Source organism: Solanum tuberosum, unplaced genomic scaffold, assembly GCF_000226075.1.
Source record: "Solanum tuberosum cultivar DM 1-3 516 R44 unplaced genomic scaffold, SolTub_3.0 scf00149, whole genome shotgun sequence".
NCBI lineage: Eukaryota > Viridiplantae > Streptophyta > Magnoliopsida > Solanales > Solanaceae > Solanum > Solanum tuberosum.
In genome coordinates, this window is record NW_006239072.1 from 107,159 (window position 1) to 130,880 (window position 23,722).

Sequence of the window (23,722 nt, forward strand, 5' to 3'; positions counted from 1 at the left end):
ATGTAGGGGTAAGGTTTGTGTACAGACTACCCTCACCAGATCCCACTTGTGAGATTACATTGGATATGTTATTGAAAAATGGGATCATCTCCACTCGTGAAGACTCGGAATGATGGAGTTATGTCAACTTCAGACTTGAACTAATGTCAACTTCAAACATTCAGGTCTGAAGTTTGGAACCGTCAAGTCTAATTTCAAACCCAAGTGTATAAAAGTTTGAACTGCAAAAGCAATGTACCAACTTCATACATAAATGTCTCACATGACACAATGTTCTGCCTTTTTTGTATTTAAAAGTTGTTAGAATTGTATACGACATGTTTTAGACCACAAAACTCAAAGTTATCTTTTTCTTTCTTAAACTCCGTGTCCAACCAAACACCTTCACATAAAGATAGAATGATAATCTCTGTACCCAGAAAAGAAAAAATTATTGCATTGATGTTAAGGCAATAAGTAAAGCCAGTATGTACCTATTAAATTAAAGTAAGAAGTCACTTAAAAACCAAAATCATACACGCCAAAAAATAGAGTTTATGTACATTTTCCTATTCTAATATTCCAGCATTAAGCAAAAACATCCCTCTGATGAACTAATTTTTTTTTTTTTTTGGGTACGTCGGGAAGACTAAATAAATCACTTCAAATCTCTCATAAGCTACATGGATTGAATCAACAAGGAGAAGAAACTCCATATCTTTTTGAACAGCACCTCCGAGATTATCGAATCTTCTTTGCTCAAAACACATGTATCATGAATCACAAGCAACTCCTGGAGATAAACTAACTTCCAGGAAGAACATCCATAAATGAGAAATCATGGGGGGGACCTGCGTATCATGTTTTATACATCATTAGTAACGGTTCAAGTTTTCTTTTATGAAAGATCAAATTTAGATAACATTAAGATAGCTCAATTGGCAAAGGTTGAGGAACTTGTACATCATCCCCGAGTTTCAAAGGATGATGTTGGTCCAAAGAGTTTGCTCCAGATGGATTTCTCAGTCATCCAAAAAAATGAAGAAAAAGAAAAAGTTATGCACAGCTTACCTTCTTGTGCACCTAAAAGGTAAAATGGAAGGTGAGAAATCATTTTAGTTCCCCCTTCACTCCAGTTCACTGTGCCAAGTTTCTGCATCCCTTTACTTGGAGATTCACATGGGCCCAAGATAGACAAACATATAGCAGGTTCATTCATCAGACCCAAATAATCACGTGCACGCTTCCAGACCCTTGCATCTGAGATTCGTGAACGTGCAACCTGTCAACCAGATTGACCAAATTATTAAGCTTAATAACCCAAAATCTCGGAGGCATTTTACCACCATGATCAAACTGCTGCCATGGAAGCCTATTTTTCTCTGGAAGGTGATAGCTTTACACTAACCTTTGTCAAGGATACACGGGCCCTGGGCAACAGTTCCCGGTGATATGTGGCAAGCTTTGCAATGGCAGTCACAACAAAACATAATAGCCTTGATTGTGATGATTTTCTGGATTTTGCGGAATCAGACCCAGGAGCTGATTCACGCAGACGCACACGGCTTATGAGCAGAAGGAAAACATAAAAAATCAGTAAAGAGTGGCATCTTAAAATGAATCTCTGATGTTGTGCGAAGCAGTCAATTCACAGTTTACCTTGATGAAAGGTTTTCATAGAGAAGTAATTCCAAGCTCTCAAAGAGTTCACGAGCAGCATCTTTGTGGGCTTCACCACCACCTCCATGCTCCCCGATTGCCCAGCATAGTTGTAATGCCAGTTCAGTCTAGAGAAAAGTTTAACTTCAGTCAATTCTTGCAGGTTAAATGAGATAGATAATATGTCTTATTGTGACTTGGGAAAGAAGGTCCAGTCACCTTCGACGGACTATCATAAGCTTCTCCAAGTCTGTCCACTATAGGCTTCTGCACAAACATAAGGGTGGCTGTGAGCACATGAAATCGAGGAAAAGGGAAAGTAAAAAGGAAAGAATGGGGATAGCGGGTCTTATGATTCATTGTGAAGAATTTAATTATAAAAAGTTATGAGATGAGATACGGGAAAAATCAGACACAGAAGATGCGCTGGTCATGCAGGAATGCACATTATTACCATTCTAACCATCTCGATGTTGAATTAATATACAGATTAAAGGTGAGGATTCGCTAGGTGTAGACAATACCTTCAGAAGTGCAATGAAACTGGGAGATCGATTAAAGCCAGCAAGCATGAGCTCTAAGATCCTCTTTTGAACCTACAAATATGTGTAGGATATATCACTAATTAAAATTAAGTACACTCAGACAATAAAAACCACTAATCTGATACTGTACAAAGGTGACGTCAACACAAAGGGCACCAGCATTAGAAGAAGGATCCTTCTATAAGAGACGGACTGTAACTAGCCCGTTCAAAAATGCTACCCTCTTTCTTTCTTTCTTTCCTTCCTTTTTTTTTTTTGGTATCAGTGAAGTTATCCTCTTTCTAAAATTCTAAACAAGGTCGGAAACCGGAATTATATTTCCATTACTAGACACCGTGGTTCATTGCACGTATATCAGTTTTGATATAAACTTCAATGCCTTGGAACAATTCTCTGACTCAAAGAAAAGCAAACTTCATTTTTAAAATTTGAAAGTCATGAAAAGAAGAAGCAAGGCAATTTGCTCTACAGGAAGGAGTCACTGCACCTCTGCTCTACAGAAAGGGAACAATAATCCAAGTACCTTTAAAATTACATAGCAAAATAGAAAGAATGCTTATGCTAATTTATAGAGCTACCATAGGAAATTCCTCCAATAGAATATTGCCTCATCAACATGAAAATAAATTTGAGAAGGTACTCTTCAATTTATCTACATGCACTTAGATACCTCGTACAAGAATAACTTTTCTGGGAATAGATTGGAATATCTTGCCATAAGTAGGGGAACCAGAGCACAAATAAGAGCTGCAACAGAAACATTATGAATCAAGCTCTTCATAAAGTTGCTTCCTCGTTTATATAGCGAAAAAGCTCTCCTGCATAAATGGATGGAACTTACAATCATTGACTTCACGGATCGCTATAGCAGTATACATATCAAGCAGCCGAGGTGTCATTCTCAGTGCTTGTTTCAGCCTATCAGACATAGACGTGTTAACTGCTGCTTGTAGAGCCACAGCTACTGCAGGAGAAGCCCAATGACGCTCCTAAAGATCAAGAGAACCATGAACGATTCAGATTAGACAAACTTGGTAAGAGAACTAACTATAGGATGATCTAGTAGATGATATCATCAGAGAGAGCATCAAAAGAAGCATGGATTAACATATTGGAAGTGTGGCACTGTTATTTGCACTTTTTCTAGCTAAATAAGTGATACTGGTTTTAATCCGAAGTTTAATTTCTCTTTTAATAGCATGCAAACCTGCAACAATCTAGAGCTTACGACATAGAAAAGACCATACAGCTAGACCATCATTCTCATCCTTGAGAAGCTCAAGAAAGAATGGATCAGCTACTGCCATTGTGGAGCTATCCTCAGATTCAGAGTCCGCCCCTCCATCTCCTATGGTTGATCCTGTATATGCTTCATCCATGAGTGCTAGCAACATCTGTTACCAAGAGGAATCTCTACAATCATATCCAAAATTTGGAAATTTCAATAATTCATAATTCTGATGAGTAAATAATAACCTCTGGAGCTGAACTCTTCTGTATTGAAGCTATGCTACTGCCAACCAGTGATCCTGAACTCTTTTCCACCTTTTCCAGTGCCACAACCAATACTGGCAAAAATGAAAATGTCTTATAATAGCAACAAAAAAAAAAGGAATAACTAGAATGCACCACAATTGGATCTTTATGGCAACTTGATAGAACAACAGCTTCAAGTACAAATATACTAACTCTTTCGACTAAGTTTTGGTCAGATATCACTTTGCAAGATCAAGCATATGTTTGGAACAATTCAAAGAGTAAAATCACAACCCAAACCTTACCATTTTACTTTTTTTTCTCCTTTGGGTAAGGATTAGCAAGAAAGACATAAAGTAACACACTCACTAGGAAAGTCTACGATTGATGGAAATAGTGGAAGAAAAGACCCCTGGGAAATCAAACCAGGAAATACTCTATGAAATGCTTTTTCCAATCTGCATGAATGATCAAAAGTGTTTGTTAAGTGCAGGTTCATAAACATTAGGAGAATTAAATCTGTCATACTGTATAAGATTAAGTACTCCATACAGAAAATTCTGTTAGTCATTGGATAAGAAGAAGAAAAAAATGTTGAGGAGAAACTAGCTGAGGAAAGGCACTATACATTATCCTCTTCAGTTACAGTCTGCCTCTTTTGACAGTTGATTAGCAACCATATTATTTATCCAAGCATAAGTACAATAGTCCAAAAATTGAGACATCAAATGTTGCAAAGTGTCCATTCATGACATGGATTAGCATGTTGGAGAAGGTAAGAGGTCCCATAAGAGTCAATTTCTAAAGCTGAAGGACACATGAGAATTCAAGCAAAACTTCTGCAACCATGGAGAGGTCACCTACATCTATGATGGCAAATCAAATTTGGCAGAATTTGGTTAACTATATAATTACAAATCAGAGAAAGCACGAACACCAAATTTTAGGTTACATACGGGAGTGGAATCATACTCAAGTTCAACATGCCAATGGTTAGGAGCCAGGACATGTGGTTGATACTTCCCTATACTTCTATATTTTTTTCTAAGGATTTAGACAATTCTCTCTAAATTCAGACATGTGTATCATTCTTTTCAACACTGAGCACTAGTTCTGAACTATTTCTTACTGAGCACTAGTTCTGAACTATTTCTTCTTTCTTTAGGGCGCAACTGGACCCTTGGAAAAAGAAAATTTGATACTTTTTAGGATATACAATTATTTCAATCACTTTTATAGGACCAAGTTTCATATCAGAAAAGAAGAGGAGAAGACTTCTGCATTAGATTTAGACATTCAGTCATAATAATGTTTTCCAAAGCACTTTTAAGTATGTTAGACACTCACTATACTTCATTGTAGGTTTTCATGACTTGAACATAATGTTTGTGATGTTAAAACCTGAGTTCGACAGAGTTCTCCTTCATATGTTGTGCTAAAAAATCAATGTCCTTTGAGAGATTAAATTCATAAATTAGCCCATGTGTTATTCTTGTTGTGTCCCCCTTATTTTCAAAGTTTTTCTGGCTTAGTTTCTGCATCCAAACTAAAAATGGTGGTTTGATCGTGTTAGTATCTGATCCTCCTGTGAATAGCCCAAGAGGCAAGTGAGGCAGTTTCTAAATTTAAGAAACTCAGAAAGCTAAGATTTTGTCGCTGCAACATCTAACCCTTGAAGGATGACACTACTACAAATTTTTTCATGGCCAAGAAAACAATTAAGGAGTCCCTTCATGGGCATTGCCATCACAATTATAACTAAAGTGCCATCAATCAGAAGAAAGCAACTTTTCAGCCCTTCATGGGCATTGCCATCACAATAATAAATAAAATGCCCTCTGCAGGCATGTGCAAGAACAAGCAACAGGTTCTACTATCTGAAAATAACTAATGGCTCACTCCATTTAAAACCTATGCAGTTGCCAAAGTCCAAACAACAGAGCAGCAACCAAACTGTTATTATTAAAATGACAAATCTTGGTGTCATGTAGTGCAATAAAGGAAATCTATTTCAGCACAATTTACCAACAAAAAAAACAGACAATAAGAAGCTGAAAAGAATAAGGATATTGAACCAAATTACTTTCTTTACAATTCAAAGCCAAGGTTTGATTAGCCAATATAAGATACAAGAGCAATGAAATAAGAGAAATAACATAGTACCATAATCTATCCATTCCATAATCTATCCATTCGTTGTCATAATTCTATAGAATTCCATCATCTTTTATTAATAAATGAGATATGACAATAAGACTTACTTCTCCCCATTCCATGCAATTAGCTTCAGCAATAATGGGAAAAACTGCAATGTCATGAGAGATCAGATTAGCGCATTTGCATGCTTCCTAGTGCATATAAACATCTAAACAAATATATAGACAAAATGGCCAGTATATCAGAAACATTTCATAGATATTGTTGGCTGATGGAGGATTTCCAAGAAGATATTCTTGTCATCAAAGATGTGATCCTCTAAGATGAGAAGATATTCTTCATATCAAGATATGATCCTCTAAGATCTTAGTATAATTGTGGTAATCTAGAATATCATATCTCTGATTCTTTCTCTTAATGTAAAGATTTAGGTGATTCTATTCCACAATCTTTTATGTATATATAAAGCCATGTACATGACATAGAAAGCAATGAATGAAATTATTCAATAATCTTATTCCACAGATATCAAAACCTTTTATGCAAACATCTTTTGTAAGTACATTTTATGGAAAGATCTTGTATAAAATTAGAAACAGCTTGCACTACACGACCACAACTAAGAGAAGATTCAAAACTAGTTCAGGTTAAGATGAAATAGAAGGCTAACATGTGCATATTAGGTAAAGGACTGCATATCGACTGCATGATATGCAGGACTAGTACGAATTTGCATGTTCAGCAAAATTATGCTCCCCCTATTTCAATTTATGTGGCATAGTTTGAACAGACACGAAGTTGAGAAAGAAAGGAGTATTTTTTAGGACCCGTTTGGCCATATATTTCCCAAGTAATATTTGGAGAAAAATTTGGCAAATAGTGTTTGTCCATACAATTTGTCATTATTTGGCAAATATCCCAAATTTCCAAATACTAGTTTTTTCTAGTATTTGGGCCAAATTTCATTATTTGGGATCTTTTAAAAATTGAAATTTTACACCAAACTTTTATCTTTTACAAAAACACCCTATATAGTAGTTGTTTGCGTTGTATTACATAATTGTTAACGTGAACACCAAAGTAGTGATGAAATATTCAGTGAATATAAAAGTGATGATATGGTTGTTGATGAAAATGATGAACAATCGGCTCAAGATAACAAAGTCATGTGCTTTGTCTACTTCACGATGTATGGAATGATGCTTGTTGCACTCACTCCAAACTACCACATTGCTCCAGTGTCATGGACACTACTTGTTATTTGTTGCAACGAAGATCTAATTGACTTGTAATACAAACTTATGGTTAGTTTTGATAGTTTTTAAAACTTATGGGTATAAATCATATTTTTCTAAAAAAGTGAAATATGTTTCCCAAATACTATGACCAAACACATGGTGAAATTTCACCCAAATTTTCACCCAAATAATATTTGCCAAGAATTTTTGGAAATCTATGGCCAAACGCTAGCTTAAACTTGCGGTCTTAAACTGTCATAATATCTGAGTGGCTATAATACTTCTGAAACTTGTAATCTTAAACATGCTAGTCATTTGGGGTAAATTGGAAAGTTTAAATTAAATCAACTTTAGAAAGTTGTCATTCTTGAATTCTTATGGAACGGACTAAAAAGGAAATGTTGCCACATAAACTAGAATGGAGAGATTAGCATATATCATATTTGTTAGACAGATCAATAGTGTTAGCACATTCAACCCATCATAAGGTTACAGCAATATGATTCATATAATCAGGGTAAATCAATGTGTTAAAGCTACAGATGGTCTATACCGTAGAACTGTCACATCTACTTTTTTTAATCGTAAAATTTCTTACATGCACAAAGGGATGTAGAACAGTGATATCTATTACTAATTACATTTTTTTTAACGGTATTAAATACAGAAATAACGGAGAGGGGATGGGATGTTTACTTCACCTGCACTGTATCAAGACAAAAAAAAAATTACAGTACCACATAATTATATCAAATTAACCCTCTTTCAAAGATGCTATTCTTCTATTTTTACAATTGATGTCTTGAGCATTATACCCCCATAAATTAGAATTAATTAACAGCAACTTGACTTGAATATGTACCTGGGGAAGCAAAGTAGGAAACGAACTTGAAAACTTTTTCTTGTTTGCATTCAGAAAGTCAAGGGTTGCTTCTGCAACAACAGGGTCTGCAAACTCACTGCAGTAAGCATTAAGAATTGCTTAACAAATCCACGAAGTAGAGTGATTTAATTACGTTATGTCTGGTAAAATAAAAATATATCAATCTACTACATCAGAAGAAGGAACTTCTAACTGCATGCTTATAACATATTACCACAATTATGAAAGGTTAGGCTCAAATGAAAATCATCAAACTTTTAACAAAGAAAAGTAATGATATTCTCCCTACCGGCTCAAGCATGACTTAAAAAAGGTCCGTAAATTAGGATCAGCATCATGCAGGACCACATCTCCAAAGTCGAGAAAAAACTGAAGTATAGCCTATATAACAATGAAAAAAGACATGTTTAGAATTAGTATATACCTTGTCCTGGGACAGGAAAAAAACACGATAGTGGAAATAAATGCTTACTTTGGAAATACAGCCATAAAGTGGCTCGAATTTAATCATGTATCAGAATACAAGGTAAATTCAAAGCCATAGGCATGAATTCCTTAAAGAAGTACTTCGCATAAAAGAATTTCACTATAGAAAGTTCAAAAATTATCTTTCACATATTAGTGTGACCTTTATGTAAGCAATAAACCGGTTTAATTAACTACGTAGAGTCCAACTAAAGGTTTATGTCCAAGTGTGCAAGCATAGGTATATGGAGATACATGTATACATGAGTGCCTGTCAAGTGTGCGGCATACCCCATATCCTCCTTCAACACAGATAAAGCTAGTGCAGAAGAAGTTAAAATCTAGCTGAAATGATTCCACCAGCCAAGACTCAGATTTCGGAACCTTTTCAGAACTATCTGAAAAGACGGGGTTTTTTTTACCTCCGAGGTTACTCGTGACACAGTTATCCCTTTTGATAATAGCAGCACTGGTCTTTTTTAATCTCTCTCATTGTCTTGCTGTTGTAAGCTCCACCGAAATTATGCTTAACAAACTCTCTCTTTCCAGCAAACTAAATTATTTGATTTAAACAAGCAATAATAAAGGAGAAATTTTACCTTCTTCCTACATAAACAAGTATCTGATAATCTCTCTCATTGTGTTGCTTTTGTAAGCACCAAAGTTATGCATAATTAACTGTCTCTTTCCGATGAACTAAACTATTTGATTTAAACAAACAGTAAAAAGGAAAAGATGTTACCTTTCTTCCAAAAAAACAAGTATCTGATAGTCTTTATATTAAGAACATTCCAAAGTTCTAACGATTTCAACTTATTAATATGCAAAATGCAGTTAGAAGTTCAGTTCAAATAGCACACAAGTTAAGGCAATTAAAAATGAGAGATTTTACCTACCTCATACTGAAACAAGTATCTGATAATATTATATAAATATCAATTTTTTAGAAGTTCTTTTAATTTCAACTTATTTATATGCAAAATGTAGTCAGAAGTTCAGTTCAAATAGCACACAGCATAAAACACGAAAGCATGGGAAAGAGTGTACCAATAGAAGAAGGCCATTGGAGGTTTGAGACTGCGAAATTGAAGAAAGACATCGCTGAAATATCCTATTCAGATGAGGATAAACTCTAGCAATCAAATCTTCTGACTTCTCACTTCTACATAAATCACAAAGACTTTTGACCTGAAAATGACAACATAATCAACAATTCAACTGCTACAAGCAAACATCGGCTATATAAATCATCTATATCAATTATCTTCAGATTTTTCACTTCTACATAAGACTATTGACCTCAAAATGAACAACACAATCAATAATCAACTGCTACACCTCAATGAGTTAATATTGGCTATATAAATCATTTATATCAACAATCTTCTAATTTCTCACTTCTTCATAAATCACAAAGACTTTTGACCTGAAAATGAACAATACAATCAACAATTCAACATCTACACCTCAATGAGCTAATATTGGCTATATAAATCATCTATATCAATAAATAATCTGCTAAGTTTTCACTTCTACATAAGACTTCTGACCAGAAAATGAACACCACAATCAACAATTCAACTGCTACACCTCAATGTGCTAATATTAGCTATTAAAATCATCTAAAATCAACAATCTTCTAATTTCTTACTTCAACATAAATCACAAAGACTTTTGAACCTGAAAATAAACAACACAATCAACAATTCAACTGCTACACCTCAATAAGCTAATATCGGCTAAATACATCATCTAAAAATCAATAATTTTCTAATTTCTTACTCCAACATAAATCACAAAGACTTTTGAGCCTGAAAAAAAAAACACAATCAACAATTCAACTGCTATACACCACAAATCCAAATCAATATCATATTTATCGATTGAACAATGTGTGTGTACGGAAAGAGAGAGAGAGAAAAAAACTGACGGAATTGAGAACAGAAGGATCGGAGGCAGGGTCGGTGACGAAATTGGAGTCTCTAGCACTGGAAGATAACGACCTCAGATGAAAATCGAACTGTTTGAATTTGTCTTCTCCGGCCATCATCTGTTTATCGATATACAAAGCAGCATCAATGGCGAAACTGCTGCATACCTCTTCTTATTATTTCTTCTTCTTTCAAGTGATGATGAAAAATTGGGAGAAAGTAAAAAAAAAAGACATGATAAAAGGAATGAAAATTAATTTATATGAAAGCAATTATCTTATTGAAAAACTAGTAGTATTGTATTTAATTACTATTTTTCAAAAAAAAAAGTAGAGGGACAAGGGCAATTTAAAATTCGAACTCCATTTGTTATTAGAAGATTACGAAATTTTAGCATTTCAATTCCCAAGTTTATAGTTTAATTGAAAAGATTTATTTGGTAACTCTAGCATTTTTATTTACTGTTTTAGTATTTGAACTCGTTCTATTATACTCCCTTAGTCCCTAATTACTTATCCATTTTTTCTTTTTTAGTTGTTCATTTTGACAAATCAAGAAATTATAAATTCATTTTGTCAATAATTATTTTCTTAATATGTATATCAATTCAAAAATGGACAAGTAATTAGGAACGTGTTTCATCGAACATGTTCTATTTTGATACTTTTGTATTCCAACTTATAAAAAGTTACTAGTTTAGCATTCCAACTCAAGAGCTTACCTTCATTTTGATAGTCTAGCATCCCAATGTAAGAGCTTACCGTCAATCATGGTCTATTCTTCTTCAACATGTAAATAACAAAATAAAATTTTACAAAGATAGATATTAACAACTCCGCCTTTGTAAGCTTGTTCATATTTCAAGTCGGGATAAAGGAGGACGGGGATATGCGGGAACGACACCGGGGTTTTTGAACCAAGGGCTCCAATAAAAACTAACAAGAAAAATGTTTTATTCATCAGAATGGGCATATTTTACCAATACAACAAACTTGTTTCACTCAGTTTCCTAAAGTACAAAGTGAATCCAAAAAGGATTCAAATTAAACCTTCAAATACTTAATAGCTGTCTGAACATCTTTATCTCCTCTGCCACTGCAGTTAAGCACCAACCTAGTTCCATTGGGTAGAGTAGGACACAACTTCTCCAAGTAAGCCAGTGCATGAGATGTTTCCAGTGCAGGAATAATGCCCTCTAACCGAGACAATCGCTTGAAGGCTACAAATGAAGATCAGCACAGGAAGAGAACATTAGTGAAACTTAAAATGTTATACGGAGATGCAATGATGAAAGTTAAAATCTATGTTACTCAGATCATTGGGTGTGTGCCGGATCCTCCAAAGTTGTGCATCTTTGGAGGAACCAACACGGATGCAACAACATTCTGGAGGGTCCAAGTAACATAGGCTAAAACCATGTGCAAGCCATTTTGTATTATTTTGACTTAATTGTAAGATGAACGCTAAAAAGAGTGAGTTCAAATGGAACCATAGCAGAAACCAAGATTATAATCAGGAATTATTAAAGAAGTCAACACTCACCTTCTAAAGCCTCCTCATCAGTAATGCTATAATACTCTGCTCGTCCTAAGTCTTTCAAAAAGCTATGCTCTGGCCCAACTCCAGGGTAATCCAGTCTGGCAAGTCATGAGGAGAAGAAAAGAGAAATGAATTTGGACCAGTGAGTAGATGTAAAGATCTGCTATAGAATGACCTGATAAAACTTTCATTCTATGATTCTAACAAATAAGGCACTTCCATGACCGAAAAAAGAAGTTATTACCCAGCGCTGATAGAATGGGGCTCAACTATTTGTCCGTCTTCATCTTGCAGCAGATAGCTCATAGCTCCATGCAGTACTCCAACCTCTCCCTTTGTCAAAGTTGCAGCATGTTTTCCACTATCTATACCAAAACCAGCAGCTTCTACCCCAATCAACCTAACATTGTCATCATCAACAAACTCATGGAACAGTCCCATAGCATTTGAGCCTCCACCAATACATGCAACAAGCACGTCTGGTTTCCCACCCCATTTTTCTAATGCTTGCTTCCTTGTTTCTTTGCCAATCACCGCATGGAAGTCTCTTACCATCATGGGGTACGGATGTGGGCCTGCAACAGATCCAAGTATGTAATGAGTTGTCTCAACATTTGTAACCCAATCCCTTATAGCCTCTGAAGTGGCATCCTTGAGTGTAGCAGTCCCAGAGTGAACTGCTCTAACCTGCTTGTAAAATTATGGAAAATGAAGTCAAGAAATGCTGGCAACTTGAGAGCAAAAATGGTTCAATACTATTTTTTTAATCAAATTATAAAAACTGGTCTGATACTCTTTGAGACTCTGATCATCCTTGTTAAATAGAGAAGCCATAGTTAGAAATTAGACGGGTACCATAGAGGAAGAAAATGAAGCCAAAAGTAACCGTCTAATAAAATACTTCTTTGCATTTTTATTGATACTATGTAAATGTACGTCCTTCAGATACGTCCCAGCTAATGCACTTGGGATTCCACAACTGTTGCAGGATGCAATTTCCAGAGAAATTTCTTCCTTGCATTTGTATCTGTTAGGCTCATTCGTGGATTTTAAAAATGACCTCCATATCCTTATCTATACAGATATACCATCCACATGATATGCTCTACATCAAACTAGGGATTTATCGTATACTCTCCAGTTTACAGTATTAGGAACTTAAGCTTTTGGTTACTGAAACTATGGAGTGCATTTACCACATCAGAACTTCAACAAGCATCAAATGCAACAAAAAATGTACTCCCTTCAAACAAAATTGAATTTCCTAGTTCAATTTAAGCGGTTATTGATTAGAGGAGTTGTAAAACCAAATTGTTTTAGATTCATTGGGAGAAGATGTCAGACCCTTCCTTTTTTAAGAAAATATAAGAGAGTAGCTTTGAAAGAGCAAGCAATATTCCTATTAGCTTTTTTTTTCCTTCTTTTTTATTAGTTTAATATGTTAGAAAAATACTTTTTATGAGGACAATGAACATTGATGTGGGACAGACTAAAAAAGAAAGGTTGACGTCCAATTTGGGATACACACATATGTATGTATAGAGAAAATGCATCTAAGTGAGCAGATAGAACTTATCACACATTTTAAACAGCAAAATGACACTGGTGAATACCATGGAACAGTGAAGTCGGCCCATAAATTATTCACATACTTCTCAAATTCTCTATTAAGCAAGCTAAGAACAAACACATAACTCATAATGTAGGAAACAAACCTCAGCTCCAAGCAGCCGCATTCTGAAGACGTTTAGTGCTTGTCTCTCCATATCTTGGGCACCCATATAGATAATGCATTCCAAACCAAAACGAGCACAAACAGTAGCAGTGGCAACACCATGCTGACCTGCCCCTGTCTCAGCAATGATGCGTTTCTTGCCCAAGCGCTTAGCAAGCAAAGCTTGGGCAACTGCATTATTAATTTTGTGGGCACCAGTGTGGTTAAGATCCTCCCTTTTCAAGTAGATCAGTGGCCCTTCGCCATTTGGGCGTTTGTAGTGCTCAGTAAGTCGCTCTGCAAAATAAAGAGGGCTCTCTCTGCCTACATAATCTCTTAATATTCCATCTAGCTCTTTCTGCAGAGTGCAGACAACATAAATCAGTACAAAGAATTAGACATTTTATATGGGACATCACAAGCCTTCACAACGAACGGGATTGAAAAAAGAACAAAAGAGAGTTGTTAACAAAAAGAAAAGGTCATAACTAAAATTGCTTTTTCAGAAGACTTGAACTGTGTTAAGAATCCAACACAGGTTTCCCATCTTGTAATTTGATAAACACTATGCTTGAGAACCTTTTCTCGTCATAGCAAAATAACATCTGTTTCGAGCTCACCACATAAAATACCAGTTCAGGGAAACAAAACTATTAAAGAAAGGAAATTGCAATTGCTAGTTGAATACTCAGCCTTACATGGGTCCATATATTCAAGAGGTTAAAAGACACATATATTTTACATTACCGGCTTACTTTGTTAATCAAGGTTGATGACTCGATGAACTAACGGTTCAAGAGGAACATAGGGCACCCATTGGCCCGGTTATCGGTCCGGATAGTTGTTGGCTAAACAAGCCCACAAATACTCTTAACATGGTGATGATATTGTCCGCATTGGGTCAAGCCCGCGTGGTTTTTCCCAAAAGGACTCACACCATTAAGAGAATCCTTACAGCTTATATGTAGCTTACTTTTCATTTTAGTAACAATAGTGAGGGCAAGCTTTGCCACAATGGTAAAGTTGCTCTTTTGCTGACCTATAGATCTCCATCCCAGATGTGAAAGCAGACTCTTTGCAAAACTGCAAAAGATACTGCTTGTGGCATACCCCTTCTCTCTCCCAATCCCAAGCTAGTTAAAGATCCCCTATCTAGAAAAAGGGGGAGATATAATGATACAGCACTAAATCCTGAAATCAGTTTTTTTTTATATCAAAACACTAATTCCTGAAACTATTGCCAGTCATTGCATAATCAACCAGACGTCTCCTGTTCAATTTCTCTAACATATGCATTGATAGAATGCAGGATTTAAGTATAATAACATTTACAATAATAACAACCAAGGAAATGAAATCAAATATCTCCAATCAATATTAAACTACACTTACCCATTCCACATTTCCACTCTTTTCTGAACCATTTCATTCCAATACTAAACAATTTGTCCTTTAAAGCAAATGAAATAAATCACCAATTTGTAAATTTATGCAACAAAAATCAATACAAACAAAAAAAACTTCTAGAACCTATTTCAATACTATTACATAATCATCAATTTGAAAATTTATGCAAATTAAAAAAAAAAGTTATTTCCGAGAACCTGAAAAGCTTCATCGGTAGCGAGTGATTTGAAAGCTGTCTCGAGCTCATCGAGTGCGTGCATTAGAGTTTCAGGCACGTATTTTCCACCAAATTTTCCAAATCGGCCGAACGAATCGGGACGTTGAATAGCCGCCGGTTCATCAACCGCCTGAGCCGCCATTGATTGTTTTTCTGTAAGAACACAAACAATGGAAGGAGGAAACTTCGAGGAGGAAGAGTGGCAAGGTGTAATTTTGTTGAGTTGGAGGGGTATTTGGAATTTAGGAAAGTGGGAGGAGGAGGAAGCGGCAGAAGAGAGGCGGCAATGTTTCGGAGATACGGTGGAGGAGAAGGCCATGTTTGGATGAAAAGTTTTTAAAAAAAAGAGAATAAAGTTGAATTCTACTTTTTGGTTTTTTAAATAGTGGTGGATGGGGAGGAGACCATGGAATTTTGTGAATACGTGGCTCATTTTGATTCTGAAGTTAAAATTTGAAATATTTTAAACATGTGTTTTATTTAGAAAAAATTTAATGCTAGTTTGACTATGGGATAAGAGATAATTAATATCAAAATTAATTTAAGAATGATTTATTCCAAACCACAAGATAATTTGTCTTGTGATTAGTTATTTTTGAGATTGCAATCTTATTTTTATCCCATATTTATGGTGTAATAACTATCTTAGAATAATTAATCTCGAAATAATTAATCTTAGAATAATTTATTCTCAATCAAACGATATATTTTATTTCTTTTCATTTTTTCATTTACTTATCTTTTATAGTAGTCATATGTGTAGGTTGTATTCTACATTTTTTTTTTAGTTTTATCCTTGAAATTATTGGTGTATGAGATTATGTACCGACAATAAACGATATAATCTATCCACTTAAGAATTTAATAATCCATTTTTTACTAAAAATGACCATTTGACATTTTTTTTTAATTGCAATCGAATGACAATTAACATTTTCTTCTTCCGACCATTAATGACTTCTTTTTCTCTTCCTTCCTCTTCTTCTTTATTTCTTCGTTGTTTTCCTCTTCCTTTTCTTCATGTTCTTCTTCTATGTTTAAACTCAACTTTAAAAATTGACGTGCCGCAAATATGAATTGGTCAAAAGACTCAAAACATTAAGAGAAGTTTATGCCAAAAAATTGAAATTGTTTAGAGATGATTTGAGATGGGAAAAAAAGATGCTCTACAATGTATTATGTATGTACAACTCTCTTCAAAATAAAGTAAAATAAATTGGGGAACTTTCACAAACAACCACTAAAATAATTTTAATTAGGCTCAATAGCTACAGTTTGCTAAAGATGATTCGTATCTACATGTTAGAAGGAGAAGATATGCAAGCGAGAGAGGGCAGAAAGTGGAGAGAGGCAAGTTGTATATGTATATATGTCATATAATTGTATATATGTAACTGATATACATATGTATTCATAAATCTGGCGAGAGAGATTGGGAGAGGGAGGAGAGAGGTGATTTCATTTGTATACCTGTCATATTTGTATATGTATAGCCGAGGAGAGAGAGGCGAGAGAGAGAGAGAGGGGAAAATAGGGGAGAGACGCATGTAATTACAACTAAAATTAAGATGTGAGCCGTAATTAATTCAAACTATAATTATGTTAGCTAATTAATTAATATATATTTGCTTATCCGCGTAATTTTCCCAAATAAATTTCTAATTTTTTTTTGAATAATATTCAAAGCCCAACATGTTACATGAAGAAAGTGGCTCAGAAGCCCATTTTAAGCTAAAGCCCAAAAACCCGAAGATCCGAGATTTTCATTCATCACTATCGTTTTCTCCTTCTGGTTTCTGAGTTTGTTTTTTTCCAACTTTCCAATGCGCGGCAAACCCTAATCCTCTTCAGCGTTAGGTAAAACTCCACATCTTTATGCTTATATGCGTATGAACTATACATTTATGCAATCTTCATACAAGCAATTAGCTAATGAATTACTTTTTAGGATTTAATTTTATTAACTTCGGTTTTCATAATCGATGCAGTTTGCAATTTGGTTTTCATATACACTGGCAATGTTGTTGTTGTTGTTTTATCAAGTGATTAAGCTCATTTGAGTTGAGTTTTTGTTGGAAACAAACTCTATCTACGTAGAAGGAAGGGATAAAATCTGCACGTACATTCTATGCTCAGAAACTCTAACATTATTATTTATCATAAAAAATTGATTAAATTGTGAATTTAAAGAAATTGGCTTGCGCACACCTGCATTAGTGATATGAGGTTTAAATTTTCAAAGAGAAGTAAGTACTTTATTTTTATTTTATTTTCGTGAGTTTATGGAGCTGAAATTGTAAAGCATTGATATGTTTTTTATAAACTTTTTTCATTTCTTGAGGTTAGAATATTGATTATTTCAGATATGCAAATTCTTGATGATTATGAAGTATTTTGGAGTGGTTGTGCTTGATTTTGTTTTGGTTTTTGTTAGCTTTATTGAGGTTAAGGAGTACAATCATGGATATTTCACACTTCAAGCCAATGACAACTCCTTTAGACTAAAGTTTTAGGAAATATACAATAGATTTGGCAATCCTAAATTTTAAAGCATTGTTACGTAATTTGAGTTTGAATAAAAAAAATTGTCTATTACTTTTCTCCTTATAAATTATGATTCTATTTGAATTTCTTCAATAATATGTAAATTTGTTATAATTTTCTCTTGTACATACATAATCTTGAAGTATGGTTATCACAAAATATATATAATCTTGAAGTAGGTATCTATTATTTCACCTTTCTCATAAGGTGGAAAACAATGTAGTATCCTCTCCCCCTAATAATATTTTAAAACGAAATATAATCAATAAGAAATGATATTGATGTAGGGACAGTCAAACAAAGCCAACATCCTATCCTCCTCAAATCCAATTTGTTGGATTACATTGACAATGTTGTCACTGTTTTATCAAGTGGTTATAGAAGAACTTATTAGAATAATGGTGTAATGTAATTTGTTAGGGAAGAAGTGGCATCAAAATATAAAAAATGAAGCTTGAAAAGTAGTGGAAGTTACATAGTGTATGAAGAGTGTCATGTAAATCAAAACAAAGGGAGTATTATATTTGTTCAGGATATGAAAGCATATTGTGCAAAATGTAATTTGTGCATGTGTGTTAGTTCTTTCAAAAACTCAAGTATTGTTAAAGAATTAGTCTTTTTGTTGTTTAATTACTTGAAATGGATTGAGTGATGATTTTTGTACTTCTTGTCAAATAATTTTGATTTGATTTTGCTTATGAGTGTTTCTGGAGTATTAATCCTATATATTTTTTAGTTTTTGCCTCAGAAGATTCATCTGCCCAGTCGACCTCTATAATGGGGCGCAGTGACTCTAGATCACCTGCCAGGGGTCGTGGATCTCCTCGCAGGAGGAGCCCTTCACGCAGGGAAAGGTCACCTGCTCATAAAAGGAGTTCACATGCTGCAAGTTCAGCTGTAGCAGAGAAGCCTTCAAGACGTGCAAGGTCAAGATCTCCTGTTCCTCTTTCACCTGCTCGAGAGAGGCCTTCTAGTCGCAATAAATCCCCAAAGCGCAGAAAATCAATCTCCCCTGCATCTCACTCCCCAGTCAGAGAGAAACCCTCAAGTCGCATGAAGTCCCCCAAACGAGCTAAGTCAAGGTCTCCGAATTCGAAGTTGTTACAGGGAGAGAAATCTTCAGGCAGAGCCAGGTCTCCTAAGCGTGCCAAGTTGCAGTCTCCTGAACCGCGCTCACCCTCACCACGAACAAAAAGACTGAGGAGAGCAGAAAGAGAGACTGAAGAAAAATTGAGTGAGCGGGATCCTGAGAAGAATCACAGGAGATCTAATGATAGGGCTACACATAGGGAAAAGGATTCTGACAGAATGTTGCCTGAATCTCGCTCACCCTCACCACGAACAAAAAGACTAAGAAGAGCAGAACGAGAAGCTGAAGAAAAGCCAAGGGAGCGGGAGCCTGAAAAAAATCATGGGAGAGACTAGTGATAGGGGCTACACATAGGGAAAAGGATTCTGACAGAATGTTGCCTGAATCTCGCTCACCCTCACCACGAACAAAAAGACTAAGAAGAGCAGAACGAGAAGCTGAAGAAAAGCCAAGGGAGCGGGAGCCTGAAAAAAATCATGGGAGAGCTAGTGATAGGGCTACACATAGGGAAAAGGATTCTGACAGAATGTTACCTGAATCTCGTTCACCCTCACCTCGAACAAAGAGACTAAGGAGAGCAGATCAAGAAGCTGTAGAGAAATCGAGGGAGCGGGAGCCTGAAAAAAACCATGGGAGAGCTAGTGATAGGGCGGCACATAAGGATTCTGATAGAGTGATGCAAATCGAAAAAGGAGAGAGAAAATCGGGAAAGGACTTAAAAGATAATGGATCTTATAAGTCAAGAAATGGTCGATCAGCTTCACCTTCAGAACGTCAGCATAGAAGTCGGCACAGATCAAGATCACCTGTAGCAGCCGATAGTAGAGCACATTCTGAGGTGTCTGGTGATATTCGATCACATTAAGTAACCTTTATTCATATGCGACAAACGATGTCTGCATTTCATTTGCTTATGCTTAACCTTAAAACTAATAATGCTCCTTTGACAAATTCACTACTGAGTTTTCCTTGCATTTTAGTTATCTCCAGTTTTAGACTGGGAAAGCAGGGTAATAATGAAAGATTTAAAGCAAGAAAATATGGTTGATGTCCATCTAATCTTCTCTTGTACTTAATCTTCTCGAGTTTTCCGCTGCGCTTGAACAATGATTTAGGTTCCTTTTTTTTTCTTTTTTGAGTACCTATGTAAATAGTGATTTTGCTTATTTCTCTGGTTGATTCTTATGGAAATCCTTGCATAGAGCAACACTAATTAAAATAGTTTTGACCTATTAATATGTTGGTCAGGCAAATACATTCTAATGGATGAGATGTTTAAAAAACTAAAATTGCTGTACTTATCCACCTGAACAAAATAGCAGAAAATATTTGTAGATTTGAATTGCAATAACACACCATGCCTAATTTCTGTACGACTTTATCTAGGTCTTACACATGAAAGATCCCCCTATGCAACAGGAGAGATTTATCATTTGATTGATGCATTCGTGTAATTGGATAGCTTACACTTCTCTTTAGTTTTAAAGTTGAGTTCTTATTGGGTGCTTCTGTTTTGCAGGTAACAAACTTAACGAGAGATGAACTCAGGTGAGTTGCTGCCTTATCTCTTGATCAGAGTAGTAATTTAGTAGATTTAGCTGATCATACTTTTCTTTTCTTGCTGTGATGATGTCATCGGAAGGGACACACACATGCTTTGATGAACTCTGAACATTCTGGAGTAAATGACCATTTTTCTCATGCTTGTTTGAGCAAGATGGGCTTAGACTTGCTCCAATCCCTCTTGTGAATAATTTTACTTGCAGTCAAGGAGTTAGCACAATTATATTTGTTTTAATAGAAAAAAGGTTAAGCATCACAATTACTGAATTACATATTTACATGTATTAAATTTACATTATCTGATGAATTTAACTTTTGAATCCTGGTAAATGGTGCAACAAATATTCCAAACGTGCTGGAATGCTTCCTTTGTAGAAAGCTTACATGAATCTTAGTTGAAAGGAGTTTAAATATTTGTACTAGTCTGTTAAACAATGGGAATTTGGGCAGTAAATCTCAGGGTCCTGTGTTTCCTGTTGTACTGGTGCTGGAAGGTAGTAATGAGTTATGTTACCATATACTAGGCACTTAGCTCTATAATCTCATTAGTCATTTGACTTTTCAATTTACTACTTCACTCTATGTCCCCATACAGATATTGATTCTGAATTTTCTTTAAGCCTTAAAGTACTGTGCTTAGCGGGGCAATATAGTAATTTTGTTGTATGGATGCTGCTGCTTACTGCCAAAGTATTGAATCTCTCTTTAAGTTGGTGCAAAGATTTCTAATTCGTAAACATCTGGTTTGTTTTCCTGATGTGCTTGCATATAGACTTAAAATTTTGTGAGAAATATATAAGCTTGAATTGCTAGTAAGTATTATTTTGCTTGTGCAGGAATGGTGAAGATGACTCCTTATCTAAAATGAAGGAAGCTGAGGAGGCCTTGGAAGCTAAAAATAAAGTATTATTTCTTCCCAAATTACCTTGAGTTTCATTCCATTAATTTAGACCCACGGTTTCCTTCATTTTTGTTTTAAATTACAAAGAAAAAGGGAGTCCTTTCTGATGCCGGGGTGACAATGATCTATGTTTATTCCCACTTTAACTGATTGTTGTTTTGCAGATATGTTTATCTTACTGCTTTCTGATTAGTAGCTTTATTAGATGATTGTAGTAATATTAGTTATTGGTGCTATAATGTACAGGATAAACCTTCGTTTGAGCTCTCTGGAAAGCTTGCAGCAGAAACTAATCGAGTAAGAGGTAATGGCTAGTAACTAAAGTTCTCAAGTCTTTAAGTTGATGAATGAGTTTACATTCTTATTGCAGTCACTTCTTTTGCAAGTTATATTGCATTTCTCTCCCGAGAGTTAGTACATTCAAACTTTCAGTGGATTTTTGGGTAACCTGCCCATGGAGCTTATTTCTGTTATCTCATAAAAAGATCTTCAAGTTCATCATTCTATTATTGCTGCTGGTAAACCACTCCACCTTAATGGGCTTCATGGCTTTGGAGAATATTTTCTGAACCAAAGGGAAGTTATTAATCCATTCATTTTTCATAAGAAAAGTTCATTTATATTCTACAAAATCATTTGCTGCATGGTATGGAAAGACCATACATATTGATTTTGAAGTGGGGTTTTGGTACTAAATTTGCATAATCTTGATGTATATGCCTTGCTTCCAACAAATTAATGAAACTCAAAGCTATATTTTGCTGTATGTATGAAGCTCTATCAAGTGAGCCCATGAGGCTTTCGAGCGTAGGTTGCTCTAGGCCTCACCACCGTGTAACTTTGCAAGCTTGATCCCCTCAAAACTTAATAAGGTTTGGATTGATCATATTACTGGTAACATGATCTTAACTGTTAAGATACACTATGGGTGTCTTTAAAGAGAAACGGTTGGGAAGAAAATGAAGAACTTGTGTACTATAGGATATTTTGCCCTATGTTCGAGCATGAGAGGACATAAAACATATCTTGGTTTCGTGTTTGTTAACTAACAAAGAGAATACGCCTCTGTATTATATCTACCTTTCCTCATTGTATGCTGTTCCATGCCAGGCATAACACTTCTCTTCAATGAGCCACCAGATGCTAGAAAACCCGACATAAGATGGCGCTTGTATGTTTTTAAGGGTGGTGAAGTCCTTAATGGTAAATTTTCTTGATCCTTCTATTTATTCATTCTTATGTCAGAGTGTATCTTTTTTATGAATTGCTCCATAAATGGCTCCATTTCTTTTTACAATTTTATCTTGTAATATTAAAATACAACAAATGTCTTCTATGCGTATTCACAAATTGTGGGTGTCACTTCGCCAATAACTAGCACATTGTACTTGTGCAAATTTGACTACATGTGCTTCCTTTTATTTATTTAATATAGTGGTGGGAAGCCTGCTTATTGAGATGCATTATAAGTATCATGTGCACCTACAAAGGACACATGCATTCCTTTTTTTGGCGGACTGCCTACTGATATGTCTTTGTTCTTTGTAATGTGGTCGGTAGAAACATAACCCTATGGATGACATCCATTACACCTGATACTGCCTCTAAATTCAAGTGGTAGACTTATGTCAAGTTCAACGTCCTATCTGACTTTTGCTCGTCTTTAAAGATGAGATATGGCAGAACTACATGAGATTCCCAGAAGTTTAATGAAACTAAATGATCCTCCTCTTAGTTTGTATATTTCCAGAAGCCTGTATTTGCTAAGAGTTGCATAGGATGGTATGTTTTTTTGAGAACAAATTGACCCAATTGCGCCAATGGCTTTCTTTTATAGGTCTTTTCTTGTATTTTTGTAAACTGATTAATGCATTTTATCCAATTCTATAATATGTCTAAGGTCGTGACTTTCCATGATCTTACAATTTTCCCTTCCTTGAGAAACAAGGGTAAAGAAAAACTCTGGAGTCGCCAATGTCTTGGTCCTTATTATCATACCATAAAAAGCTTTGCTATACTATAGCCACATGTTAAAGTAGAAGGGTAGTCTTACATTTCTTAAACTAGATGGGAGCATGACACGGTTACATAGTAACTACAGGAGAGGATGTCTAATTGACCCCAAATATGTTGGCTGAACATGTTTTGTTGAGCTGGAAAAACATTAAGCTTGTGATATATGGATGTTAGTGTGAGGGTGGGTGCTATGAACTTTAATTTAAATTGATCAAGTGGATTTGTCAGGATCAAGATGGAATCTGTGAAATTCTAAAAGGAGGTACTATATCTTATATGATTCATTTGGTGCAGTTCTCAGTAAATCGAGAATTTATCTTCCTTCAATCTGTCTGCATATTCGATTGGTTTCAACATCCATACATCCCCCCCACCCCCCCCCCCCCACCACCCCCTCA

At 35.3% G+C, this 23,722-nt stretch overlaps 3 protein-coding genes across 3 annotated transcripts in view; 1 reads left to right on the forward strand and 2 right to left on the reverse strand.

Annotated features, from left to right (window-relative positions):
* Positions 1-412: 412 nt before the first annotated feature.
* Positions 413-10,568, reverse strand: LOC102588486 (uncharacterized). The gene is made up of 16 exons (XM_006352434.2): positions 10,333-10,568; positions 9,450-9,590; positions 8,227-8,318; positions 7,917-8,013; positions 5,921-5,964; positions 4,029-4,117; positions 3,660-3,751; positions 3,431-3,577; positions 3,025-3,172; positions 2,854-2,930; positions 2,163-2,234; positions 1,858-1,905; positions 1,639-1,766; positions 1,388-1,544; positions 1,051-1,261; positions 413-830 (listed from the first exon to the last, which is right to left on the reverse strand). The coding sequence occupies exons 1-16, from the start codon at positions 10,450-10,452 to the stop codon at positions 784-786; spliced, it is 1,710 nt and encodes a 569-aa protein (XP_006352496.1). The 5' UTR covers positions 10,453-10,568; the 3' UTR covers positions 413-783.
* Positions 10,569-11,241: 673 nt separating this feature from the next.
* LOC102588810 (tryptophan synthase beta chain 1) lies at positions 11,242-15,566 on the reverse strand. Its single transcript, XM_006352435.2, has 5 exons — positions 15,191-15,566; positions 13,588-13,944; positions 12,117-12,559; positions 11,876-11,970; positions 11,242-11,552 (listed from the first exon to the last, which is right to left on the reverse strand). Exons 1-5 carry the CDS (start codon positions 15,527-15,529, stop codon positions 11,377-11,379), a joined length of 1,410 nt encoding a protein of 469 aa, XP_006352497.1. The 5' UTR covers positions 15,530-15,566; the 3' UTR covers positions 11,242-11,376.
* A 1,394-nt stretch (positions 15,567-16,960) lies between these two features.
* Positions 16,961-23,722, forward strand: part of LOC102589137 (FHA domain-containing protein DDL) — an 8,728-nt gene continuing 1,966 nt past the window's right edge. The window contains exons 1-6 of the mRNA XM_006352436.2: positions 16,961-17,067; positions 18,491-19,682; positions 20,364-20,392; positions 21,244-21,310; positions 21,555-21,612; positions 22,419-22,511. Coding sequence (XP_006352498.1) covers positions 19,218-19,682; positions 20,364-20,392; positions 21,244-21,310; positions 21,555-21,612; positions 22,419-22,511 — 712 coding nt within the window. The 5' untranslated portion in view covers positions 16,961-17,067; positions 18,491-19,217. The remainder of the gene's footprint in view (positions 17,068-18,490; positions 19,683-20,363; positions 20,393-21,243; positions 21,311-21,554; positions 21,613-22,418; positions 22,512-23,722) is intronic.

Coding starts and splice junctions, on each gene's coding strand:
- LOC102588486 (XM_006352434.2), bottom strand. CDS start 10,452: ATGATGGCCGGAGAAGACAAATTCAAACAGTTCGATTTTCATCTGAGG. Junction 8,319..9,449: donor CCAATGGCCTTCTTCTATTG/GTACACTCTTTC, acceptor ATTGTTATATAG/GCTATACTTCAGTTTTTTCT. Junction 2,931..3,024: donor GATCCGTGAAGTCAATGATT/GTAAGTTCCATC, acceptor TTTCTGTTGCAG/CTCTTATTTGTGCTCTGGTT.
- LOC102588810 (XM_006352435.2), bottom strand. CDS start 15,529: ATGGCCTTCTCCTCCACCGTATCTCCGAAACATTGCCGCCTCTCTTCT. Junction 12,560..13,587: donor TGCGGCTGCTTGGAGCTGAG/GTTTGTTTCCTA, acceptor TTTTACAAGCAG/GTTAGAGCAGTTCACTCTGG. Junction 11,553..11,875: donor TGATGAGGAGGCTTTAGAAG/GTGAGTGTTGAC, acceptor CTTCATTTGTAG/CCTTCAAGCGATTGTCTCGG.